Consider the following 23103-nt stretch of genomic DNA (forward strand, 5'->3'; position numbering starts at 1 on the left):
TGGCTCCTCATCTCTACGGCAGTGTAAGCCACCTCCAATCAACACAACATTGAAATAACAGAACCACCCATTCAAAAAACCCATCCTGGACCTTGTATTGAGTTAAATCAGATGTGGGCATCCCATTCCACAATGGGAGCACATCTCATAGAACACACTGAAACCAAATATGGCAGATCTTCTATTAGAATTTAGAACAGATACAGGAAGCAAAAATAAGCCTGGAGTCCTTTTTGGAGCCGATGTGCAGCATAAGGAATTAAGGGAAGATTACTATGTTGTGGTGGAGAAAAAATATAATCATGATGTAGTGATGGGAATGACAAGATTTTTTAATTCTCTTTAGGAGTTTGTCAAAAAGTGTGTATTTCATTTAAGGGGCTTTGAATGGTGGGAAAATAAGAAGGATGGAATGAGAATGCAGGAAAAAAAGCAAGATGTAAAGAAGCTAATGTGGGTGAGGAACTCGGTACAAGACTGTGATGAATAATATTATCTGACAATTGGAAGGATAGAACTTTCATTTGTTTTCCACCGCACAGTTTCACAGAAGCCACCCAGGTTCGCCTCAACTGGAATCTTTCCACTGACTTTCATTTATTTTGCCTTAACTACATTTGCAAAAGAAGTAAAACAAATATATGAGGTCATTCTTGCCAAACTTCTTTTCTTTTCTTTTTAGTTCTGTATTGATGGTGTAGTGGAAAAAATACTATGATTTACATTTCAGACAAAAACCTACAAGCAACTATGTTAAATCTCTAAATAATATATTTAATTCACATTTTAAATAATGTAGAGGAAAATATGGAGAACACATTTTGAGACACCAACAACAGAAAACACCTGATAAAACCCTAAAACTGTTTTCCCTATCTCAAAGACCTGAACGACGAAAACAAATAAACAGAAAAATCATTACTAAGGCTCAATCTCCTTCAAATGTCATCTCCATGAGATGTTAATAGACAAAGCCTGTCGAACTGCGCTTCAGATGTAAAACCTGCAGGGAAAAGATTTGGTTTAACATTCAGCTCAGGGCTCAAAACACTAATCAGTAATTAATCATGGGTATATAGCTAAACGATGCAAGAAACTCTTTGTAATCCAAAACCTACTGGAAGCAGACAGAGGGTTCGGCAAATTGTCTCCTAGTTCCATAACCAACTCTGTAACACCTCACCAGGGGAGAGAACAAAACAAAACCAAGGAGACCCATGAATATTCATAATATGACATTTGCAGGGAGCTCATCATGGAGGCAGCCAGTGGCTCTGCATTTTAAATGGGCACAACTCGAACATCACAGCAAATAGTGCAACTCTGTGGTACACCTCCAGGGAGTCTGCATGTGTTAGAAGTTGAATTGTAGAAATAAAGTGCCAATTATCCCTCTAATTGGGAGTAACAAAGCTGGCTGGCTGTTTTGCTGGGTCCCATGTTCACTGCATATCTTTAAATCTTCAATTTAAAGGCTCTAATGACTTTAATTAATTGAGAATGAGAGGAGTGATTTGGGAGTCACAGCCTGCTGTTTGGAGCCATAAGCCCAAGGGAATGAGGTGTTAACCAACTGCCAGTACACGGTTCACACTGATATCCTCCCACTGATGTTCAATAACAATATTTTCAAATCACATCTATGCATTTGCCTTTAGAAATGTGCTCCAACAAATCTCTCTGATACGATAACATGAGGCTCTGTAAAAAAAACTGATAAGCATATGTCTCTCCTTTAAGGCGGACGGAAAATCTGAACTTAATTTAACATGTGCAGCTTGTAGCTGGCGGTGTGGCCCTGGTGATGGTAATGTCTGTTTCTTGGGTTGGTTCCCTGCTCTGTTCCAAACAGAATGTTTTGTTTTTTAAGCTGGACAAAACAAAACCACGGAAAAACACTGAAATCAGTGGTGAGCAAAAACGTTGATTACTGACATTTAGGGATTTGTCTTATGTAAATGTAAAACATTTCCCTTATTTGTTTATGGAATTCATGCATTTGAGATGCTTCAATTTTGCAAGTTATGTCACTACGCTTTGTAAGTGGATAATGAAGATGGATAGTCAGATAATACTGTAAAACACCCGACCGGCTATGGGTTGCAAGTTAATTTGTGAATACAGGAAACAAAATTGAACATGTTATATTTCCAGTCACACTTTAATTATAAGTGATAAATAGCAAGGCATCCAAAATGTTTCTGTGGACTTATAATTATGATTATTTATGTCATGCATAAATAAATTGACTTCAAAGACTGAGAGAATGTTTCTGTTGTATTTTTGACATGAGCAGATGGTAGTGCCGCCATCCCTATTATATGTGTGATGTTTTTGATAGCTTTAATAACTCTCTACATAAAGTAAACTGCTTGTGATCGTGATGAGATCAGGATTCAGAAATGTTTCTGAAAAGCGGCATGTTTCAGAGCACAGGATATCTTAGAGCCTCTTTATTTGTCTGTTTGTGACAAGGTCAATGGAAGCCTCCTGTGGGGGATTGCTCTGGTCTGATGCCTGCTAATGTGCACTTTGTCAAATTTTATGGGATACTATGGATGAAGAATTGGGTGTTACCTATTATTAAAAGAATAGGACTTAGGACACGAGTTACGATAGAGCATACTAATCTTGTCTTGACAAGATTAGTATGGGACATACCGATACAGAATTTGGTTCTGACAACCATGCACTTGTGGACAAATTCTGATAACATGGATGATCTGCTGACTCTTCTAATATATTTTTTTATCTATTGTATATGTCAAAAACATGGGAAAATTATCATTGGCTTCATGTGTATAACACTATTCAGCACATTTCACAATGACATACTAAACATTGATGAATAAGGTTGGCATCATATCTGTTGAACATCAATGTCAATGTGAGCAGTCTGCATGTTAATATTAGCATTCAGCTCAAAGCACGAATGTGAAAATGGTGCATGCAGCATGGCGAGAGGCACCATCTTGTCCATAAACGGTTTTATTTTATAAATTCATAAATCTGCTGTCCTGCCTCAAGGACAAGTGTAAAAGGGGAGTCAAGGTTTGTTTGCCACGTTTGCTCTCCAACAACAATTGCAATTCTTTACTAATCTTCTTTAATGATTCTAATAAAATTTTTCCATCACAGGTTTTGATGCCCAATTCTGATTTTCTGCCAGTATGGGTTTTTTTTTTTTTACAGCCTGCTGATAATAGCGATTCATGAACGACATCTCCATTAACACTAGACAAAACCTTTGGGTAACACAATGAATATACAGTACACTCAACAAAAATATAAATGCAACACTTTTATTTTTGCTCCCATTTTTCATGAGATGGACTTACAAGATCTATAACTCAATCTAGATACACATTATTACCATTTCTCTCAAACATTGTTCACAAATCTGTCTAAATGTGTTATAGTGAGCACTTCTGCTTTGCTGAGATAATCCATCCCACCTCACAGGTGTGCCACATCAAGATGCTGATCTGACATCATGACTAGTGCACAGGTGTACCTTATACTGCCCACAATAAAAGGCCGCTCTGAAATGTGCAGTTTTGTCTCACAGCAAAATGCCACAGATGCCACAAGCATTGAGGGAGCATGCAATTGGCATGCTGACAGCAGGAATGTCAACCAGATCGGTTGCTCGTGCATTGAATGTTCATTTCTCCACCATAAACCGTCTCCAAAGGCGTTTCAGAGAATATGGCAGTACATCCAACCAGCCTCACAACCGCAGACCACGTGTAACCACACCAGCCCAGGACCTCCGCATCCAGCAGGTTCACCTCCCAGATCGTCTGAGACCAGCCACTCAGACAGATGCTGAAACAATTGGTTTGCAAAACCAAACAATTTCTGCACAAACTGTCAGAAACCGTCTCAGGGAAGCTCAACTGCATGCTGGTCGTCCTCATCGGGGTCTTAACCTGACTCCAGATCATCGCCGTAACAGACTTGAGTGGGCAAATGCTCACATTCGATGGCGTCTGGCACGTTAGAGAGGTGTTCTCTTCACGGATGAATCTCGATTTACATTGTTCTGGGCAGATGGCAGACAGCGCGTGTGGCGTCGTGTGGGTGAGCGCTTTGCTGATGTCAATGTTGTGGATCAAGTGGCCCATGGTGGTGGTGGGGTTATGGTATGGGCAGGCAACTGTTATGGACGAGGAACACAGGTGCATTTTATTGATGGCATTTTGAATGCACAGAGATACCGTGACGAGATCCTGAGGCCCATTGTCGTGCCATACATCCATGAACATCCCCTCATGTTTCAGCATGATAATGCACGGCCCCATGTTGCAAGGATCTGCACACAATTCTTGAAAGCTGAAAATGTCCCAGTTCTTGCATGGCCAGCATACTCACCGGACATGTCACCGATTGAGCATCTTTGGGATGTGCTTGACCGGTGTATACGACAGCGTGTACCAGTTCCCACTAATATCCAGCAACTTCGCACAGCCATTGAAGAGGAGTGGACCAACATTCCACAGGCCACAATTGACAATCTGAAAACTCTATGCGAAGAAGATGTGTTGCACTGCATGAGGCAAATGGTGGTCACACCAGATACTGACTGGTTCTGAGTCCCCAAACCCCCAATAAAGAAAAAAAACCTGCACATTTCAGGATGGCCTTTTATTGTGGGCAGTATAAGGTACACCTGTGCACTAATCATGATGTCAGATCAGCATCTTGATGTGGCACACCTGTGAGGTGGGATGGATTATCTCAGTAAAGCAGAAGTGCTCACTATAACACATTTAGACAGATTTGTGAACAATGTTTGAGAGAAATGGTAATACTGTGTATCTGGAATGAATTATAGATCTTTAAGTCCAACTCATGGAAAATGGGAGCAAAAACAAAAATGTTGCGTTTATATTTTTGTTGCGTGTATTTACCAGGGTTTGACCCAAAAAGGTTTTGGCTGGAATGGACGTAAAGGCAAAGTTATTTGCAATAGATGCACGACGGTGTGACATTGGCCTACTTAACCAAGTTACTGCTTTCTTAAAACATTTTCAGAGGTAAAAAAATATTGGCTGCATTGTGGAGAGGAAAGACGAGCACCCTTATCAAAGCCTGAACGTATGCATTCCCAACATCTGACCTGCACTAACAAGAAATATGTGTCCACTCAGAAGAGAGACACAAAATCACGTGTCCAATTCATATCCAATTTATTTCCACATACGAATGAGGCTCGTTCACAGTCAGAGAAGATCTCGTTCCATGAACTGCTTTCCTGCTTATACGTGATTCATATCCCTGTGCCACATGAAAGGAAAAGCTCAAAAACTAGCATTCTACAGGACTCTCTGAGGTGGAATACTTAATTCATCACACACATTTGGAGTGGGAGGGTTGAATTTTTTAAAGGTGACAAGATCAATAGGTTCAGTGCTGGAAAACTGGGCACAGGCTTCAATTACTCTGACACACTTCCATCAGCAGAGGGTGGTGTAAGCAGAATTTATTTGCGCGCACATAGAAAGTGTCTGAGTTGAAAATTAACACACTTTATCTAGACCCCACTTGACATTCATCTGATAGGATTCTGGAGGACGCCAAGCACTTTCTGACAAGTATCTGGGAGGTAGGCGGATGGGGGGGGTTTTCTGTTCCCTTCATTCTTGCCTTCGCCGTTTTTACACATATTTTCGATTCACAAAAAAACACAAGAGCATTAATGCATTAGTGAGATAATTAGTTGAATAGTACAGACTACGTACAATGAAGTGGTAATGTGCTTAGCAATAGAAGATGGCCTCATATGACCCAGACCACCTTTGAATGCCATCTGAACAACTGTGTCTTTATGCCTCTTGGATGGATCACCCACGCCTGCTAATGCCAGGTCTTAGCAGGTTGTCTCTCAGCAGAGCTGCCTTCAGCCTGACAGTTGGACAGGAACAGCCAGGCTCCAACCGGACGTCATGACTGAATCCCAGTGCACAAGCGACACAGATGAGATAGGGGAATGTGGAACTCTAGTTAAAGTCAAAAACTTCCAGTCAACTACCTGTCTATTTCTATTTTCTTTTTTTCTGTAGTTTGATGTATTAAGTGTCCAATTTTTCTTAGCTGTCAAAAAGAAAAAAGAAGTCAAAAATAGAGCCATTAAAGCATGCAGGATAAGAATTCCATGTCAGTAAGGATAAAATAAGTCATTTATATTTAAGGTTTGGATCTCAGGACAGATTACCCGGTGATTCTCAACTAGTGGGGCACACGCTCTACGGGAGTGAAATGATGTGCCTTGGGGGGGGGGTGATCCCGGGGAACATGCACTGCGAAACCACCATTGGCTTTTCATTGACGTAACAGAATAAAGTGTAATTGCATATCCAGTAATGTGCCATCAACTGTAGTTAATAACGTAGTATTTACTCCTCTTTTTTTGTGTGTATGGTGGAGAGTGGGGAGCGCGAAATGTGTTCTTTGAGGGGGGACTTAACAGAAGAAATCTGAGAAGCATTGGGTTAACCACACGGAGGAAAAAAAATCAATACAGAAAAATCACAAATTTAGTTACTGGGTTTGTAGAATTTAATAATGTTTTGCTGGTTTATTACCAATAGTTACCGATTTATGTACCTAGCAAACACTGAACAAATCAATATTTCTTCTTCATTCATGTTTTTGATCGATAATTTTCTGTTTCCATTAACTCCTGAAATGCTGGTGCACCAGCTAAAAGATGGGAGCTGCAGATCACATTATTATCAGACCAACTGTTAACACTAAAATTGTTATTGGTTTTCCACTTGGGGATTGTGGTCATATGAACGTCATGCCAAGATTATAACTCTGTTTACATTTAAAATACATATTGTTCAATATGCAGCCCATTGGCCTAATGATTCCCTTATCAGATCTTCAGATCTCATCCCCACAAAGCAGCCTTAAACTACAATTAGCATAACTTGTAATGAGAATCACTTTAATGAATACTTTATCCTGATTAAAATCAGATAAAACACTGAACTGCAATGCCAGACAGTAATTAAATTTGAAGGATGGCATGATGATAACAATTATGACAATTATGAAAAGAGGAAAAGTGCAATAACGGTCTAATCTGCAACTGAGAGAATCTGCACTGCACCCTTGGGGCAACCAATAAATAACCAGGATGCGGTTTTTTAAATTTTTTTTATTTTAATGTAAAGGGAATTCATAAATTTGGACTTGAATTGAATTCGGCTAATTACCTTCATCTAAGTTCAACAGTGAGATGACATGCCTGAGGGGAAAACACACCCATTAAAGACAGCCCAACAGACAGAGCACTGCATTAAACTGAAACTGCTGTATTGTAACACCATTCTATAAACACAACAGAAAAGAAAACAAAAAAGGAAAGAATACGAAAGGATTGTCACACATTCCCAGAGAAACATGTTTAAAGATGTTTAACTGTTCATTATTCACACCGAATGTACAGTTTATAAAAGAATTTCAAAGACCCCTGGTGTAGACAATATTTCCACAAGGTTTAAAATAAAACAGAAGATGATGAAGAGGACATTCTAGCACAGCAGAAGTAACATTAAATCTATCGTAGGAGGATGTGAAACCACTTAGCTCTGCACCACCAAGATTTATTTGCCAAGTCACAAGTGTGCACAAATGGACATGTGCAGTTACCTTGTAATCTATGCTACGAGAATGGATAGCAACAACAAACCTGCAGAGACCTAACGACCTTTTTAACATGGTTTCGTTAACACTGCTGCTGTGGTACACCTGAGTGGAACAGGTTGCCATAGCAACGACAAAGGTAAAAATATAGTAGAGTATGACTTAAGGAGGTTCCATCAGGGAAATTAATCTCTCCGTCGCACACAGCACAGTGAGTACACAACACACAGAAAAAGCACACAGAAAGCACCAGCACATAGGAAGTAGTACAACACCAAATAGAAAGATAGAAAGATTAATAAATAACCCATCAAGTATACACAAATGGAAAATCACAAATAGGCATAGAAATAAAAATAAAAAAATAACAGGCATAGTTAAGTATGGGTAGAGTGAAATGTCTATAGTGTTTGCATTGTTTTTGCTGTATTGTCTGTGTCATCCCTTAGCTCTTGTGTGGACTTTCTTCTTCTTCACCTGAGCAGTTTAATGGTTCGGGGGATGAACGAGTTCTTAAGTCTGTTTGTCCTGCATGTTGGGAGGCACAGCCTCTGGCTGTTCAGGCTTCTCTGGTTGTTGGTAATGCCAGCATAAATGCAAGTAGAGGTGAGGCAAGCTACCATTGGTGCAAGGGCCACTAGTTGACTCTGCTATTTCCCATAGGATTAGTTAGTATTTTAGCACCTTTCAGCTCCTTGTTTGGTTTTCTATATTCTGCAGTTCGCTGTTTTGTTTTATGCTCACTTCTGTCGCCCTATATACCACACCTGTTCAGCTCCACCCAGCAGAAGGACTCAGATAGTTACTGGCTGCTGAAAAGATTATCCTTAGACCAGACCCAAAAAGACTTCGGATTGACATTTGCCAGGTGGCTGGAAACATGAAAGGAAGAAAATTCTTTACATCTCCTAAATGTGTCAATAAGAAAGGATTTTGTGACAAATTATTCAAAGGTGTTAATGTCAGTGTTGTTTTAAAAGCTTTCCACTGCCAACAAATGGTTGATAAAATAGAACTATTTCTTCTACCATATTTGCAAAGTGGCAGAACAGAGACTGTTTAATGGCACTGCTGTTTTGGTGTAGAACTCTGATGGAAGGTGCCATATCACAGAATCAAAATCATACAACAGACACCAGCAAGTTTTTATACAGCCATGACTCAGTCTGAGTAAAGAGATGGACAAAGCAATTTAATCTGATTTATATGTCTGTGCCCTAGCAATTAGAATATTACTTTTTTGGGATCATTTTAATACTTTTGGAAGTATACCCTGAAACAAAGGTCTGCCACTTCTCCTTGTGGATCATAGAAAAATGAGCAGTTGTCCTTGGTGGAACTTTGGATGTCCTTCTAGCTGAATTCTTTTTTTTTTTTTTACAAAGCTTTTGGGTAGAAGTTTTGTAAGAATATGAAAGAGGTCTTATTTGATTGCTTCACAAGATTTACATTAAAGCTTCATAAGATTGATACTTACATAAACTACACGGTGAGAATTCGCCAGCTGGCGAAAAGATGAGAACAACTATCCCATGAATTGAATGTTTTGTCTCATTCATTTAGGCAATAAACTAAAAGTAAACTGCAAGCAACACCTTGTGGTATTGCAGATACTATTTCTTTCCCAGACACAGAACATTTCTGGAGTCTCTGCGAGTTGTGAGGCTTATATAGAGATCTGTATTTTATGACTGGGCTCCAAGGTCTAACAGCTGCCTGGTCAGGTCAGCCTCCAAGACAGTGACTGGGTCAATATAATTTACTTTTTCCTCTATTTCTATCCAAGCACCCTTAAAAAAAGAGAGAGAAGAAATTCACACCAGTCAAGTTTGGAGTTTGTGAAATCTCAATCACATCTCTGCTGCAGTCGACGCCGGGAGACAGAGACAAATGGAGCCGATCTTCACTCAAGTAGCTCAACTTCTATCATACTCCTGTGCCCTAAGACAAAGACAGGGGATCTCACCTCATCTCCTTGTACCAAAACAACCCTGGAGGCCCTAATTGCAGCGTGTCTGAAGCATGACAACTATGCGGTTTTCACACAAGCTCTCCCCCTATTTTTTTTTATTTTTTACGCATGATTGTCGTCCGTCCCCCCGCCTTGTTTTCTGCTGATAAGCCTTGTCTCTCTTCGTGCTGTCTCACCCCTATCTCAATCTCCTGCTGTCACACACACACTCCATCATCCCAACCTGTTTTATTTACAGCCTCCCTTCCACCCTCTATTAAGTAAAGCACTGCAGGCGAGACGTCAGCTGCCCCACACAATGGGCCCTGTATTCACATCACTGTTTATTCATCTGCAGACAGCCCTCACCACATTTGGAGAAGCAGCCTTTGACACAAAGAGGGCAACAGCCTAAAAAACGTATGTTTACAGAGGTCCCCTTGTTCCACTATATGTTGTGCATACCTGAGTGTCAGTGTGTAGAACTTCTTACAGATTACTTCCATTTAGTTGAGTAAACAGACTAAACCAATGCATTAAATAAGGCACTGTTTATTTTAGGAATGCATGATGATGATCCTACATCTGTTTTTAACAGAAGAGTATCTCCTCAAGTCAGAAAGAAATATATGGAATGTTGTCCTGTAACCATCAAGTATGTGATTACTTCTTTAGGTGTAGCACAATAGATGCTGAATTTCAGATTTAACGGCCTTTAGAGGAGCTCACATCCATAATGGGTGTGCAAATTGCATCCCTGTTTACCCCTCTGTGGTGCGGATAAAGAGGGCCGAACTTCACACACAGCTCATTGAATGAAGAAATAGACACTCAAATTAACACTGAAAGTCACCGGTTTAATCTCACAGTCATTGTTTCCTTCACTCAAATGCTCTGGAGTGTGGAGCCACAAGAAAACTATCCAAAAACCGTAGGCAGAAGTGTTTGCGCAGCAGTGTAAAAATTACAAGATAACACACATAAATAAGACAACTTCCAGAGAACTGCATTTTCTTTTGTATCAGGCATACGGCTTGTAGATTTATGCATATTTGGGAGTGAAATTCCGCACTTTTTTCCCACCATACTGTACATGTGGGCGTATGTGCAGCATTTATCTACTGTTGGATCAGATGGATGGGAAAGCCCACGCGCTGGGGTTCACAACAAATTGACTGCCTTTCGCTTCTGCTTCACTTTAATTACACTCGCTGAAACGCAGGGGCTACTTTCCTACTATCCTGATGCTGTAGGGGGAGATATCAGTGGTGCTGTTTATCATGCAGAGTGCTGACATGAGTGAGACAGCTAAAATTTGGTTTTCCACATTTTTCACTCTCAGAATGATCCGCAGCACACATCATTGAGAGAACTTCAGTTTAGATGTCAGTGGGTTGTTTTTTGTTTTGTTTTTTGAAAATTAAGTTGTACTGTGGAATTATATTAATAGGCTACAAATGGACAAAGAACGACAACTAGCACTTGATGTTTTTTTGTTTTGATTCAAATCCATCTCACTTCTCTCAAAATGAAACAAAATTTTAGCTTACAGTTACAACACAGTGCCATTATTCTTTCTGCTACCCATACTGGGTAAAGAGTTTAAAGAACAGCAGCAAACTCTTATTCGAAATAAAATGTTGGACTGTTGTACAAAACTTCATTAAAATCTGAGTGGGGAATCTCAGCTCTTTTGAGGATCCTTAAAAACTAAAAGGAGAGACACCTGTGGGGCTAACTTCAATCAAATGTGCCTGTTTTGATAACGGCAAACATTCATTTTCGTGTTTCAATATTCTTAACTGCCTGTCATTTCCTGACCGATAACACTCACGAACAGGTGCTGTTCCCAAACCTGCATTAAATGCATTTGATGGTGTATTGACCCAGACACCCGACTAACAAGAACTCACAAGAAGAAAAACAACAGCAGTAAGATAAAGAAAGATGAGGGGAGTGAGAGCCCTGCACTGCCAATTAGATACCACTCTCAATGGCCATTAAAAGCCTACATACAGTTCAACATGGCACTTCAGCTGTTTATGTTTCAACCGTACTAAGGTTGTTTCTGTCACAGACCCATTTTACCCACAGCATAAGGAGGAGATAAGCGCCTTAAAATTCATTAAGCGGCCTCATGGGAAGCTGTTCCAGCTCAGGCTCCGCCATGTGTCAGTGACCACTACTATTCTTTGTAGAAGAGGCGAGGTGTCACAAATCACCAGGCTGCAGTAACACAGAAGCTTTTGTGTTAACACTGGTGCGCAGTCCTTGCTCTGCTACGTGTAGAGGACTAATAGGATATGTTCTGACTTTGACCAGGTAATAACAAAGTGGAAGAAACACTGAGCAGAACATTGTAGATGGATGGAAGAATACATGTTTTTTGTTAAGCCAAAGCACATATAAAAACATTGAATGGACAAAAGGAAAGGAGAAGCCGAGGAAGTGCACCAATGGGAGAAGATTGGACTTTACCTTCAGTGGGGTTGACGGCTCCTGATAATTCGTCCCATGGGAGGGTGAAGGCAGGGCAAGGATGAGGAGCAAAGACAGCCTCAATGCCATTTTCCTGGGGAAGAAACACACACAGAGACACACACAAACACACACATGCAACAATTACCATTAGAAATCCTTGTCCAGCCTTGAGGTTCTGGGGTCCAAATGAGTAGTATGAAGTAGATTTAAGAACACAGTTTAGAAAGTCTTTTGTTATATTGCACACGCTGATTCGCAGCTCTGCATGTGGAAGAAAGTGTTGAATAACTTATTACATTTCAAGAATAGTAAATTTGGCACAAGGAAAGAACATGCTCCCGCACACCCGAGACTCTTTACTGAAAACAGTGACAACACCGACCAAAGCACAGGAAATTTAGGAGCACAGGGGAAAGCAGTTACTTTTTGTTCCTCTTGAATGAAACATGAACTTTTTTAAAGACATTATTTCCTAGCAGCTGCATGTTTTCCTTGGCATTGACCTCTGATAAATACGAACAGCTTTATCATGTAGGTGTTTGGATGAACAGACAAGGATGATGTTACACGCCATATTGAGGGTGTATAAAGTGCTCATTCTGTTTAGTATTTTTTTGTGTCTTGTCTCTGGCACACTGGGACTGGGCCTTTCCATTTTCATTAATCGCCTTGGAAACGCTTTACAATATGATGCACTTCATTAGAGAGATTAGTCAACACCTATTCCATACCCAGTCAGCAGCAATTAAAATTTGTTTCACACAATAGCAGACTGTATTATACACTCCCTCGAACTGACTCACAAAAGAATTTATGCGATTCAGTTTTAATATACTGCACCTAATCCCAGTATAAATACAGCTATATTTAATGCAGATGACTCTTTACAACATATTAGCAGATTTACAGACTCATATGTCGACAGTGCGACTGCATAACAATGATGTAAACCTAATCCCCACTCGTAGAAAGTAAAAACAAAAACCTGCTCAACTGTATGAAATTGGTTATAATTACAGTATGTTTCAAATTTCCGACATTTGTTTTGGTGAAAACAAATGAGAAATGCCAGAGCAGAATGTTGGAGGAGGAATGTGTCACTCAAGACAAAACAAGCAGAAACATAGATAGACAGACAGACAGACAGATGGATAGACAGACAGAAAGCCTAGTGCAAAATAATACCATCAAGCTAGCTGAGCAAACAAGCACTGCCTGAAAGCCTCAGGCCCATCCAGGGACTAAAAGCAACACGTAAGAAACCTGTCATGAAGAACATTTGTGTTTCCACACACAGTTTATAAAACACCCATTTTCTAAAAGAACATTCGAGATTCATCTAAAATTTGAAAATTAATCCTATTAATGCATTAATGCATTTGGATCATTGAGTCACACCCATATTTTCCTCCTATACATTGAATGTTTGTCTAATACTAGTCCCTATGCATAAAGATCAGCTTGTGTAGCAATATCCCACCAGGTTACTGCGCTGTGTATTGAATTTCAATGGAGGGGCTGTTTGCATTTGGATGGTGGGTTGCCTGCTGCAGCTCATTGCACATGCACTTTGACTGACACACATTGGCGTCTGCTAACTGAGGTAAGGGAGACAGGGAGCCTGTGAACCTTTTGTTGTTGACTGTGGCGCTCAGTGAGCTTGGTGCCTGGTTACCAGCGGTGAAAGGATCATGTGTCACCGTGTCGGAGGAAGCATGTCCGTTTATGTAATTGCTTTGGGACACATACTGTATATGAGGACACACACACACACACACACACACACACGTGCATACACAGACGCACTTCTGACATAAACAACATAACACATCCACTGCAGTGCAGACATGATGGCGGTAACATACTGCCATCCTTATAATCCCTCCAGGCAAAAACAGAATGGTGATCATTTTGTGTGTGTGTGTGTGTGTGTGTGTGTGTGTGTGTGTGTGTGTGTGTGTGTGTGTGTGTGTGTGTGTGTGTGCGCGTGTGCACATTCCTCTCAGTTTTAATGTCTCACTTCAAACTGAAATGAAAACTATCATTTGAGTGAATCTCTGCGTTACTGGATTTTATCTGGCAACAGGACGTGTTTATCCCACTGAGCTCTCTCTGCCTCATCCAAACACTCCAAACCCCTTCTCACCACTTTCCTCATTTCCCCTCTTGCTGTCGCTTAAAATCACATCACCATTGACACTTAGCCAGCAGGAAATCACAAAGATATCTTTGCTAAGAGAGCATAGCAACAAGGAATGACAAGAGTCTGAAGGGTATGGCAGTGTCTACAACAACAGCCAGATCTGCTTAATGCCAGCAAGTTAGCTGTCCCAAACATATACAGAGGAGCAGGTACAGGTAGTGTTAGGGTTGTGTGCTATTGTTGCTTCACATTAACACTTTCACCCATTACTGCGAATCACTGTTCCAGCTACAAAACAATTTTGGGAAAGACGATTTAATTTAATTGCAACTGGAATGAAGATAAGCAGAATGTGTATTGACAGTATTTTAACAAGTGGGATCCACTGAGCACTCTGAATTACTGACAATATTATGACGCAGTGGGTTTATTGAAATGCTACTCTTAGAGTTTGTTTCTAGAACTTACATTAAAAAATGTGTTATTTTCATTTGCATTTATGAGAAAGAGTATTTTGACTTACAAAACTACCTTTGAGAGAAGAATTGATGAAAATGCCTCCAAAAACTTTATAAAACAAAACTGCAAATGCAATTTCTGTGAGTGCAATTATTATTGTTATAAATATTGTTATAAATATTACTATAATTACTTTAAATAAATAAAGTTGATTATGATAATGATGATGATGATAATGATGATGATGATTATTGTCATTATTATTTTCATTATAACTTGCAGAAGGACACAAAAATTTAAAGAATGCAAAAGTCTCCCAGAAGTCAAAACATGAGCCTAAAGCGACGCATCTAAGCACTCAAATCAAGCAGATAATAAGTGCATAAAATTACAGGGATAACAGTTAACAACCAGTTGGAGACTGAAACTCAGTTTGTGCTGTGAGAGGACATGAGGATATAGTCCTTAAATGAGGAGAAAGAGTGTGTGTGCTTCGGCAATATGTTTGTTTTGTAAAGATTGATTAAAACCCTGAGAGAAAAAGTATTCATTTACTTTAAGCTTTGTCATGGTGGGCCTGGGACCTCCGATGAAGACGGGCTGTGTGGTCATCTCCTGGTCTTCCTCTTGTTCCACTTGGCTCTCTGGATTATCTTTCTCTGACGGTCCTGAGGGGCTGGATGTGGATAATTGTGGAACAGATAGAACTAAGCCGCAGGCCTCGGCTGCCCGGAGGACCCCTGGTACTTCTTGGATGTTGCTGTACCAGCGGAGCAGGTTAGGAAGCTGTTGTAGAGCGCCCTCAGCACGGGCTCGGAGGGAACACTATCATAGACGACAAAAAAAAGAAAAGGTGACAGAGAAAAGAAAAAAAAAGTGATATTGATTAAATGACTAGACTCCACATAGATAAGATGTCTGGTTCCACTATAATTTACTCATCACACCGATGGGAAGACAGTTGAACGTGAAGAGGGCTGGCGAGGAAAAACATTTAAAAAAAATAGTGTTGCCAGATGGAGAGCGTAAAAACAAACAGAGGAACAATGGGAGGAGCGGCGTCATCGCGTGTGACAGGAGAACAGTGGACAGACACAGGCATGCATGGAGAAGGGGACACTATGACAAGTGAGTGGAGTGGAAGGGAACCGTCATAGGCTGCATGTGCCGGGGACAGTGATGGCCGTTAAGAGGAGACACGCTAGGCTGAGTGTGAAACTGGAAACCATTGGAGCGCAGCTCACTACTAAAAGCCTCATTGTGAGAACTTCAGTTCATTCCCACAGTCGAGGAACAGTTGGAGACGGCTGTAGGGTGAAATGGAGGTTGAGACCCACTTCACCGCCCGACAGTGCAGCATTCCCAATCGATAATAATGCACAATCGAACTTAACAGCCTCCATCTCCCTGGTCTGCTTTGGCTGTTACTTTAATTGCTGTTAACGACTTGTGAGTGAAAGACGCATCATTATAAGTCATTAATATTCAAAAAGTGTGTGAGTTTTTCTTCTTGGAAAGGACACATTTTTATGTCAACATAACAACCCTATCCGATCTGTCACAGAGAGAAATTTTTGCTGCATAATAAAGTCATTGAAATGCATTTCAAGCTGCTGCATTTGAATAGATACCCTTCCACACATTATCACTCCTAGCCAGGTGGCTCTCGACCACCTCTCGAGAGCAAAAAAAAACTTGCACCAAGTCTGACGCAGTGAATCGAGACCGTGAGTCATGCATAATTTGACAGGTCATCCTAATGGTGATGGATGTTTCTGTAGCCATCTAAATGAGATAACATCATTCACATTGAGAGGCAAAGCAGATTGCTCCTGGCATAATAGCGCTTATTTTGTTTGTAGTTCGGTTTGTAAAGCTCACAATGTGTAAATGCAATTACAGGTATAAGCCTCAGATAAGAAACATTGGCCCCGACAATAAAAGTGAATTAGCATTTGATGTGTATTCATGGAACAAAATTAGGCCATATATTAAGGCAGCAATGAGAGCTGGGTCTTTTTCATTACTGACAACACTCAAAAGACATAAATCATGCAGACCAAGGCCCTTAAGGCCCTTACCAAGTACTGATAGATGCATGGCAGCAGCACCACATCAGTCAGAGTGAAGTACAGTCCCTCAGCGAACACATGCTCCAGGGAAGGCAGGTCTGTGTTCTTCACTTTCCTGATCTCAGAGCTCTTTCTAGTGGTCAACGTTGGAACTGCGTCTACTGTCAGCTTAGCCAGAGCCGCCCTGAGATCAGGTCCGTCACAGACTTCAGGTGACTGTCCAGATCCAGACTCATGATCTCGGTTCCCTTTGCCTACACGGGATGCATTCTTTTCATTCCATCGCTGCTCTTGGAGTTTCTGTCTCCGTAACTTGTCATCGTTGTGGACTTGGACGGGCTCCGCCAGCCTTTGCTCCAGGGCGAGAACGGAGGGAGGTACTTGCTGACACGGACTTGCTGGGTTTTTGAGGTGCTCTTCGATATCAGAGGGGATGCTGATTTCACACAGTCGGGTCCATTTGCTCACCTGAGAATGTGATGATTAAAGAAATGTCAGACACTGCATTGCTTTGAAATACACTGGTTGATGTCTATGTTTCAGGCTGCTGATATACTGAATAGGTCATATTTATCAAAGACGTTGCAAAAAAAATCTTTAGAATTCCTCACAATTTTGCCACTGCCTATAATAAAAAGTCCATATTTTCATAATATTCTCCAAGGATATTTCTGCCGAAAAATTACAGAATTTAGCCAATTTTATTAAATACGGTATTTAAATTTGATTGTTGTACATTTCTGAAGGAACTATTCCAATGAAACATAAATATTCATTCATGTTGTTTTATTAGTGGACAGGTTAATCGCTGTATATGTTGTATTGTATGTTTGTCTTTCTGAATAAACTAGAATAACAAGGAAGTGGCATCTGACCTAACCTAATCAAGTGTACAGGTAGTCCTCAACTTATGAAGATTTGACTTATGAACATTGGGAGATATGAGCAAACACGCGCTGGCATATCTGACTATTATATTGCATTTCCACTATCTACCCAACCCCCGCCAAGGAGCACTACTGCGTTTGCGCAACTCCAAACTCGTCTCCCCCTTTTGTTGTTGTTTGTTTTTGTCTCTGTGAGCATCTCAGGGTGTCAGGCTTTATACCAGGCTTTATACCTTGGATAGTTTACTGTTTATCATGGATGATAAACCAAAGGCTAGTGTAGATAGTGGCAGTGGCAAAAAAATAATGAATGACAAACAATTTGACTTGCCGACAACCTCTCAGAATCAACTGTGTTCGTATGTTAAGAAATACCTGTATTTGCATGTAAACAGGATCTTTCAAATTCACGTTCAGTTAGAAATGAATCTCAAAATCCTTCCTAAAAACTAAAAAGATACATTTTCATTCCTGCGTGCGCTTTGAAGAACACATAAAAAATATACACAACAGAACTAAAACTAAAAGTTAGTAACATAAAATGAAACAAAATTAAATTTGTCTTCTTTCAATTTCTGTGTAAAATCAACTAAATTTTTTTTAAATTAAACTGACGCCCTTTTGCCTAGGTACAGAAAAGAATTTTTGTTCTTCAAAAAACAACAACAAATAACCCCCTTAGTTTTTTATATTCAGTTTCTAAATAACCTAAACATACACGGACAAGCTCCAGCTTGCTCTATGTGTCGAGTTTTATAAGAAATGTTTTAAACTTATGCACCAGACTTAAAACAGCTATAGACAGAATTACAAAGTCATAACTGTGTTATACACCTGGGTCTTGATTTTCACTATGGACAGAACTAAATTACATTCCTTTGAAGTGGACCCGGGTTCGAGTCCCGCTCTGTGTGGAGTTCGCATGCTCTCCCTGTGTCTGCGTGGGTTCTCTCCGGGTTCTCCGGCTTCCTCCCACCTCCAAAAGCATGCGCTTCAGGTTGATTGGCCGTTCCAAATTGCCCGTAGGAATGAGTGTGTGTGTGCATGGTTGTCTGTCTTTGTGTGTGGCTCCGCGGTGCACTGGCGTCGTGCCCGGAGTGTCCCCAGCCTCACGCCCTATGCCGCCGAGATAGGCTCCGGCTCCCCGTGACCCGCTGCGGCGGATACAGCGGTGGTAATCTGAAGATGACTGACTGACAGAACTAAATTACATTCCTTTGAAGTTGTTTTTGTCCTCTTTTGGAAAATAACGACTGTAATTGTTGCACATCCTTTCCCATTTGCCCTCTGCTTGTACCTTAATATGCAAGCAGCAGGAACCATTCAGATTTTGTACTTTGGTGATGTTTGTCTATGCTTATTACTAACCTCTGCACAGGCCTTCAGACAAGTCTTCTTAAATCCCAGCAAAGCCAACACATCATTCCTGGAGGGGTCAGCCTCTAAGGTCTTGTTGATGATGTGTCTCAGGACCACAGCCAGTCCTGCCCTGCAGAGCCTTCCCCTCTCGTCCAGAGCAGCAGGGAGACGACAGCCCCTCACCAGCTGAGGAAGATCCTGCTGCTGAATACAAGAAGCATCCAAAGACACTGGAAGGTTGCTCTTCAGTGACTCGGAGCAGCCAGGTTTGCTGGAGACCAGAAACAGCTTAAAGGACTTGCACTCGCAGTAAGACAGGAGAAAAATGGTGATGGATGTGTGCAAAGGAAGACACGACTCCTCATTGTGGGTTAAGGCTTCTAAATATAGGCACGGCTGTTGATTTATCTCAGTATGCGTCATAGTAAGTAGTTACGTGGTGGGATAACAAAATCCCGTTATTCGTAACTAACTACTAGTATACAAGTACTAGCAAGTTTCAAACGTGCTTAACAAAGTATTACCAGAGTATTACCTGTAGTTTCAGGACCCGCACGTAAAATGATACGAATAAGTAATTACATTAGCTTTATCAATGTGCACATACTGCATAACGGAATTGTAAGAAACCCACGCTGCTTCGTTGAGCGACCTCAGCCACAAGCTAGCTCTGACTTCCTCTTTCCTGGTGCAACAATATATGTACAGCGTCCTCTGTTGTCAGAGTTAGGAATACTTACTAGTTGGTATTTAAATCAAAGCCTCAGGTCAGTTATAGAAATACATATTATACGTATCGCATCAAATAAATTATTAAATTACATAAATTGTTATATATATTGCAAATTCGTGTCGTCTTAATTAAGAAATAATATTCCAACACAGAGGTCCGCCTGTGTAGATTCCGGACCTATTTAACAGTTGCACAGGTAGTAGAATGAGCGGAAATCCGCCCCGGCTGTCTTTTGTAGGAAGTGTTAGCGAATCGAAGGCTGCTTCAAGACACTGTACTAACGTTCTTGATTTGGAGGCGTCATCTTACCAGAAGCAGAGTGAGGTAAAGCAACACAGCTGAAAATTATAATACGCCGGCTTGGTTTTGTAACGTCCAGGCGACGGGAGCGGTAACTTGAGCAGTTAGTTTAGAAGTTGTTCTTGGTTTAGGATTCAGACGAGCCTCAACCAACCTCACACAGTAGCAAAGTGCTTAGCCTGTTTGTTCCTTCACCTGAATGCTAACAGACGGAATTAGCAAACATTTCTCTAATATAGCAAACTGATTATATGTGAGACACATGAATGGAGACGCATTTATGTATTTACTGGTTTCGTTTTTAAACCCAGACTCATCCCGAGTGTCATTTCAAGAAACACTGGAGTACCTGGATAGTAACTCCATATCTTGCTTTGCTTTTTTTATTCTTCAACAATCTGTACATTATCTTACCAAACGTTGTGTAGAATTATAGTAGCAGTGATATTTGATAAACCTGTAACCATTGTTGCTCATTTTTATGATTCTTAGAGTTAAAGTCATGGCTGGACCGGTTAGTCTGGAGTTGGATCCTATTTTCCTGAAGGGGTTGAGTTACTTGCACTCCAAGAGTAAAGACTCAGCAGAAAAACTCAAGGCTTTACTAGATGAATCGCTTGCAAGAGGAAGCGACTCATCTTACCGCTCATCAATAAAAGTAAGACGTCAATCATCTGATTTGGTTCATTCATGCTATTTTTTTCTTTATACACATATGCCGATCTGATATGGCATTTGTACTTGTACACTATGTGAATACTGAATCTTCTTTATTTTAATCGTGTATCCTCAGGATGTTGACTTGTCCAAGGGGTCTGTGTCAAAACTGAGCTTAAGTAAACCTGACCTGAAGTCATCTTTGAGTTCCTCATCCTCCAGCAGTAGCAGCAGCACCAGTAGCAAATCTAGCTCTGAAAAGAGTAAGAAGGAAGGAGAGAAGAGGCTGTCAGAGAAGGTACATGAAGCATTTTGTATCAGGATATTTTGTTAGTGGATAAGCCCAATTATATGAAACCAGTGCCAGTTTTCCAATACCATCCAAAATGTGAAAATAGATCAAATAAATCTGCCTCTACTGCTGACCTCAAAGTACAATAAAGGAGGTGTGACAGCCAGACATGCCAAGCAGTTAAATCTGTACTCTTCAAGGTATCCAGAAAGCATCAGAGAGCACAAACCTTTGCCATGGTCTCTCAGTGCTCAAATGGATCACTGCTGAAATCTAATGTATTGTCCCTTGTGGTGTACCCTCTCCATCTGTGCAAAATAATTGTAACTTTTTTAGGAACCCTGCAAACAGAAAAAGACACTTGTTGGAGGTAGAAAGACTAAGCAGATCAGCACAGCTCAGTTTAGCACTTCATTTTTTTCCTTTTATTTAGTTTTCCCTACAGTGCATGAAAGAACATGTGCTCATCGTACTGTATGTGTGGACATAAATAATTTAAATGCGTTTGTATCTTCTTACTGAGAACAGGTCCGAGTTGACCTGGGTGAAGTTGACCCTCCAAAAAAGCCCCGTTTGGAGAAACAGGAGAATCGCTCTTCTCCTATCACAGTTCAGACGAGTAAGGACCTTTTGCCAAATATAAATGACTATGATGAGACCAGTGCTGATGACTTCGCCATGGAAATGGGCCTGGCTTGTGTGGTTTGCAGGTAAACCGTAATAAAGTTTGGATAATGACCCAACAAGCATTTCCATGTCAGCATGCTGACTTGTGACCTGTGTTCTTAATTGCATAAGGCAAATGACAGTGACCATGGGAAACCAGTTGGTTGAGTGTCAGGAGTGCCATAATCTGTACCACCAAGACTGTCATAAGCCCCAGGTGACAGACAAAGAAGTAAATGATCCACGGCTCGTGTGGTATTGTGCCCGCTGCACCAGGCAAATGAAACGCATGGTGAGTAAACAATATATATACCACCTGTATGTTGGTGATGAAATGGCTAATTAAATCAGTTTAAAAGCTGAAAATACTTTTTGTATTGTACCCTAGGCACAGAAGCCCCCTCAGAAACCATCCTCTGCCTCTGTATCATCAGCTCCGATTGTAAAAGATACTCTGGTGAAAAAGACCGAGCTCAAAACCAAAGCTGACACAGCCAGCACCTTCCAGGCTTTCAAAAGAACAGAAGTGAAGGTACATGGAATTTTTCTGCAGTGATATGCTTTGTCTAAATGTCAGGCCGAGCAAAAAAACAAAATTATGTCGCGAGTGAAACGAGTGCAACAGCCATTAATGTGAAAAACATTAAATATGTTGGTGTTTGAAAACTGCTAATTGCTTATCCTTTCAGGCATCCGCAACATCAGCCAATCCGACTAGCAGCAGCTCCTCGTCATGCAGTGGACTCACGGGTTGGGCCGCATTTGGTGCCAAGACGTCCCCAACTCTTCCTGCCAGCTCTAAACTAGGTTCATCTGGCCAAAGCGGGAGCCACAAGAACCTACCAACTCCCTCTGGCCAGAAACCCGCCGGGCTGACTGGGCTAGGAGCAGCCAAGTCTGGACTTGGGAGTACAAAGACACCTGGAAGCGGCAATGGAAACGGTTCCAGCCAGGTACCTCTGAAACCTCCTCCACCCCTGACTTTGGGGAAGCAGCCCCTGAATCGTGCATCGAGCAGTGAAAGCCAAGGCAAGGGTTCTGTCTCATCAGGGGCCAGCTCCCCCAGCAGCTCCCAGGCAGGTGCAGGAGGGAATGGAGCCAATAACGGAGGAGGTAACGGGAACAATGGGAATGGGTCGAAGGCTGCCCCCGGGGACAAAGCACCGACATCTCAAGAGTCTCAGCTTAACGCCATGAAGCGTTTACAACTGGTGAAAAAGAAAGCTGCACAGAAGAAGCTGAAAAAATGAATAATGACAAGGAAGAGGAGGAGGTGTGAAGGAGTAGAAAACAAATGTCCTAACTGTGGAAGTGGTGACCGAGCACTAGGCTTGTATTTGTAACACTGTCAAGTCAAATACTTGAATTTTACTTTGTGTAACTGCTGCTGGACTCACTTTTATATCAACAAACATTAAATCCTTTCCTAAAAAAATGGCAGTAGCTT

At 41.0% G+C, this 23103-nt stretch overlaps 2 protein-coding genes across 3 annotated transcripts in view; one reads left to right on the forward strand and one right to left on the reverse strand.

Annotated features, from left to right (window-relative positions):
• The window catches only part of gstcd (glutathione S-transferase, C-terminal domain containing), a 54038-nt gene extending 34374 nt beyond the window's left edge, over positions 1–19664 (reverse strand). For both annotated transcript variants that reach the window (XM_068322488.1, XM_068322487.1), the window contains exons 1-4: positions 19018–19664; positions 16772–17230; positions 15246–15515; positions 12086–12179 (exon numbers count right to left, since the gene is read on the reverse strand). In XM_068322488.1, coding sequence (XP_068178589.1) covers positions 12086–12179; positions 15246–15515; positions 16772–17230; positions 19018–19431 — 1237 coding nt within the window. In that variant the 5' untranslated portion in view covers positions 19432–19664. The remainder of the gene's footprint in view (positions 1–12085; positions 12180–15245; positions 15516–16771; positions 17231–19017) is intronic.
• A 320-nt stretch (positions 19665–19984) lies between these two features.
• ints12 (integrator complex subunit 12) lies at positions 19985–23073 on the forward strand. The gene is made up of 7 exons (XM_068321502.1): positions 19985–20065; positions 20534–20699; positions 20835–20996; positions 21519–21700; positions 21789–21948; positions 22045–22188; positions 22346–23073. The coding sequence occupies exons 2-7, from the start codon at positions 20544–20546 to the stop codon at positions 22904–22906; spliced, it is 1365 nt and encodes a 454-aa protein (XP_068177603.1). The 5' UTR covers positions 19985–20065; positions 20534–20543; the 3' UTR covers positions 22907–23073.
• Positions 23074–23103: the final 30 nt, after the last annotated feature.

The sequence above is a fragment of the Antennarius striatus genome, chromosome 8 (genome assembly GCF_040054535.1).
Source record: "Antennarius striatus isolate MH-2024 chromosome 8, ASM4005453v1, whole genome shotgun sequence".
In the NCBI taxonomy this organism is placed as follows: domain Eukaryota; kingdom Metazoa; phylum Chordata; class Actinopteri; order Lophiiformes; family Antennariidae; genus Antennarius; species Antennarius striatus.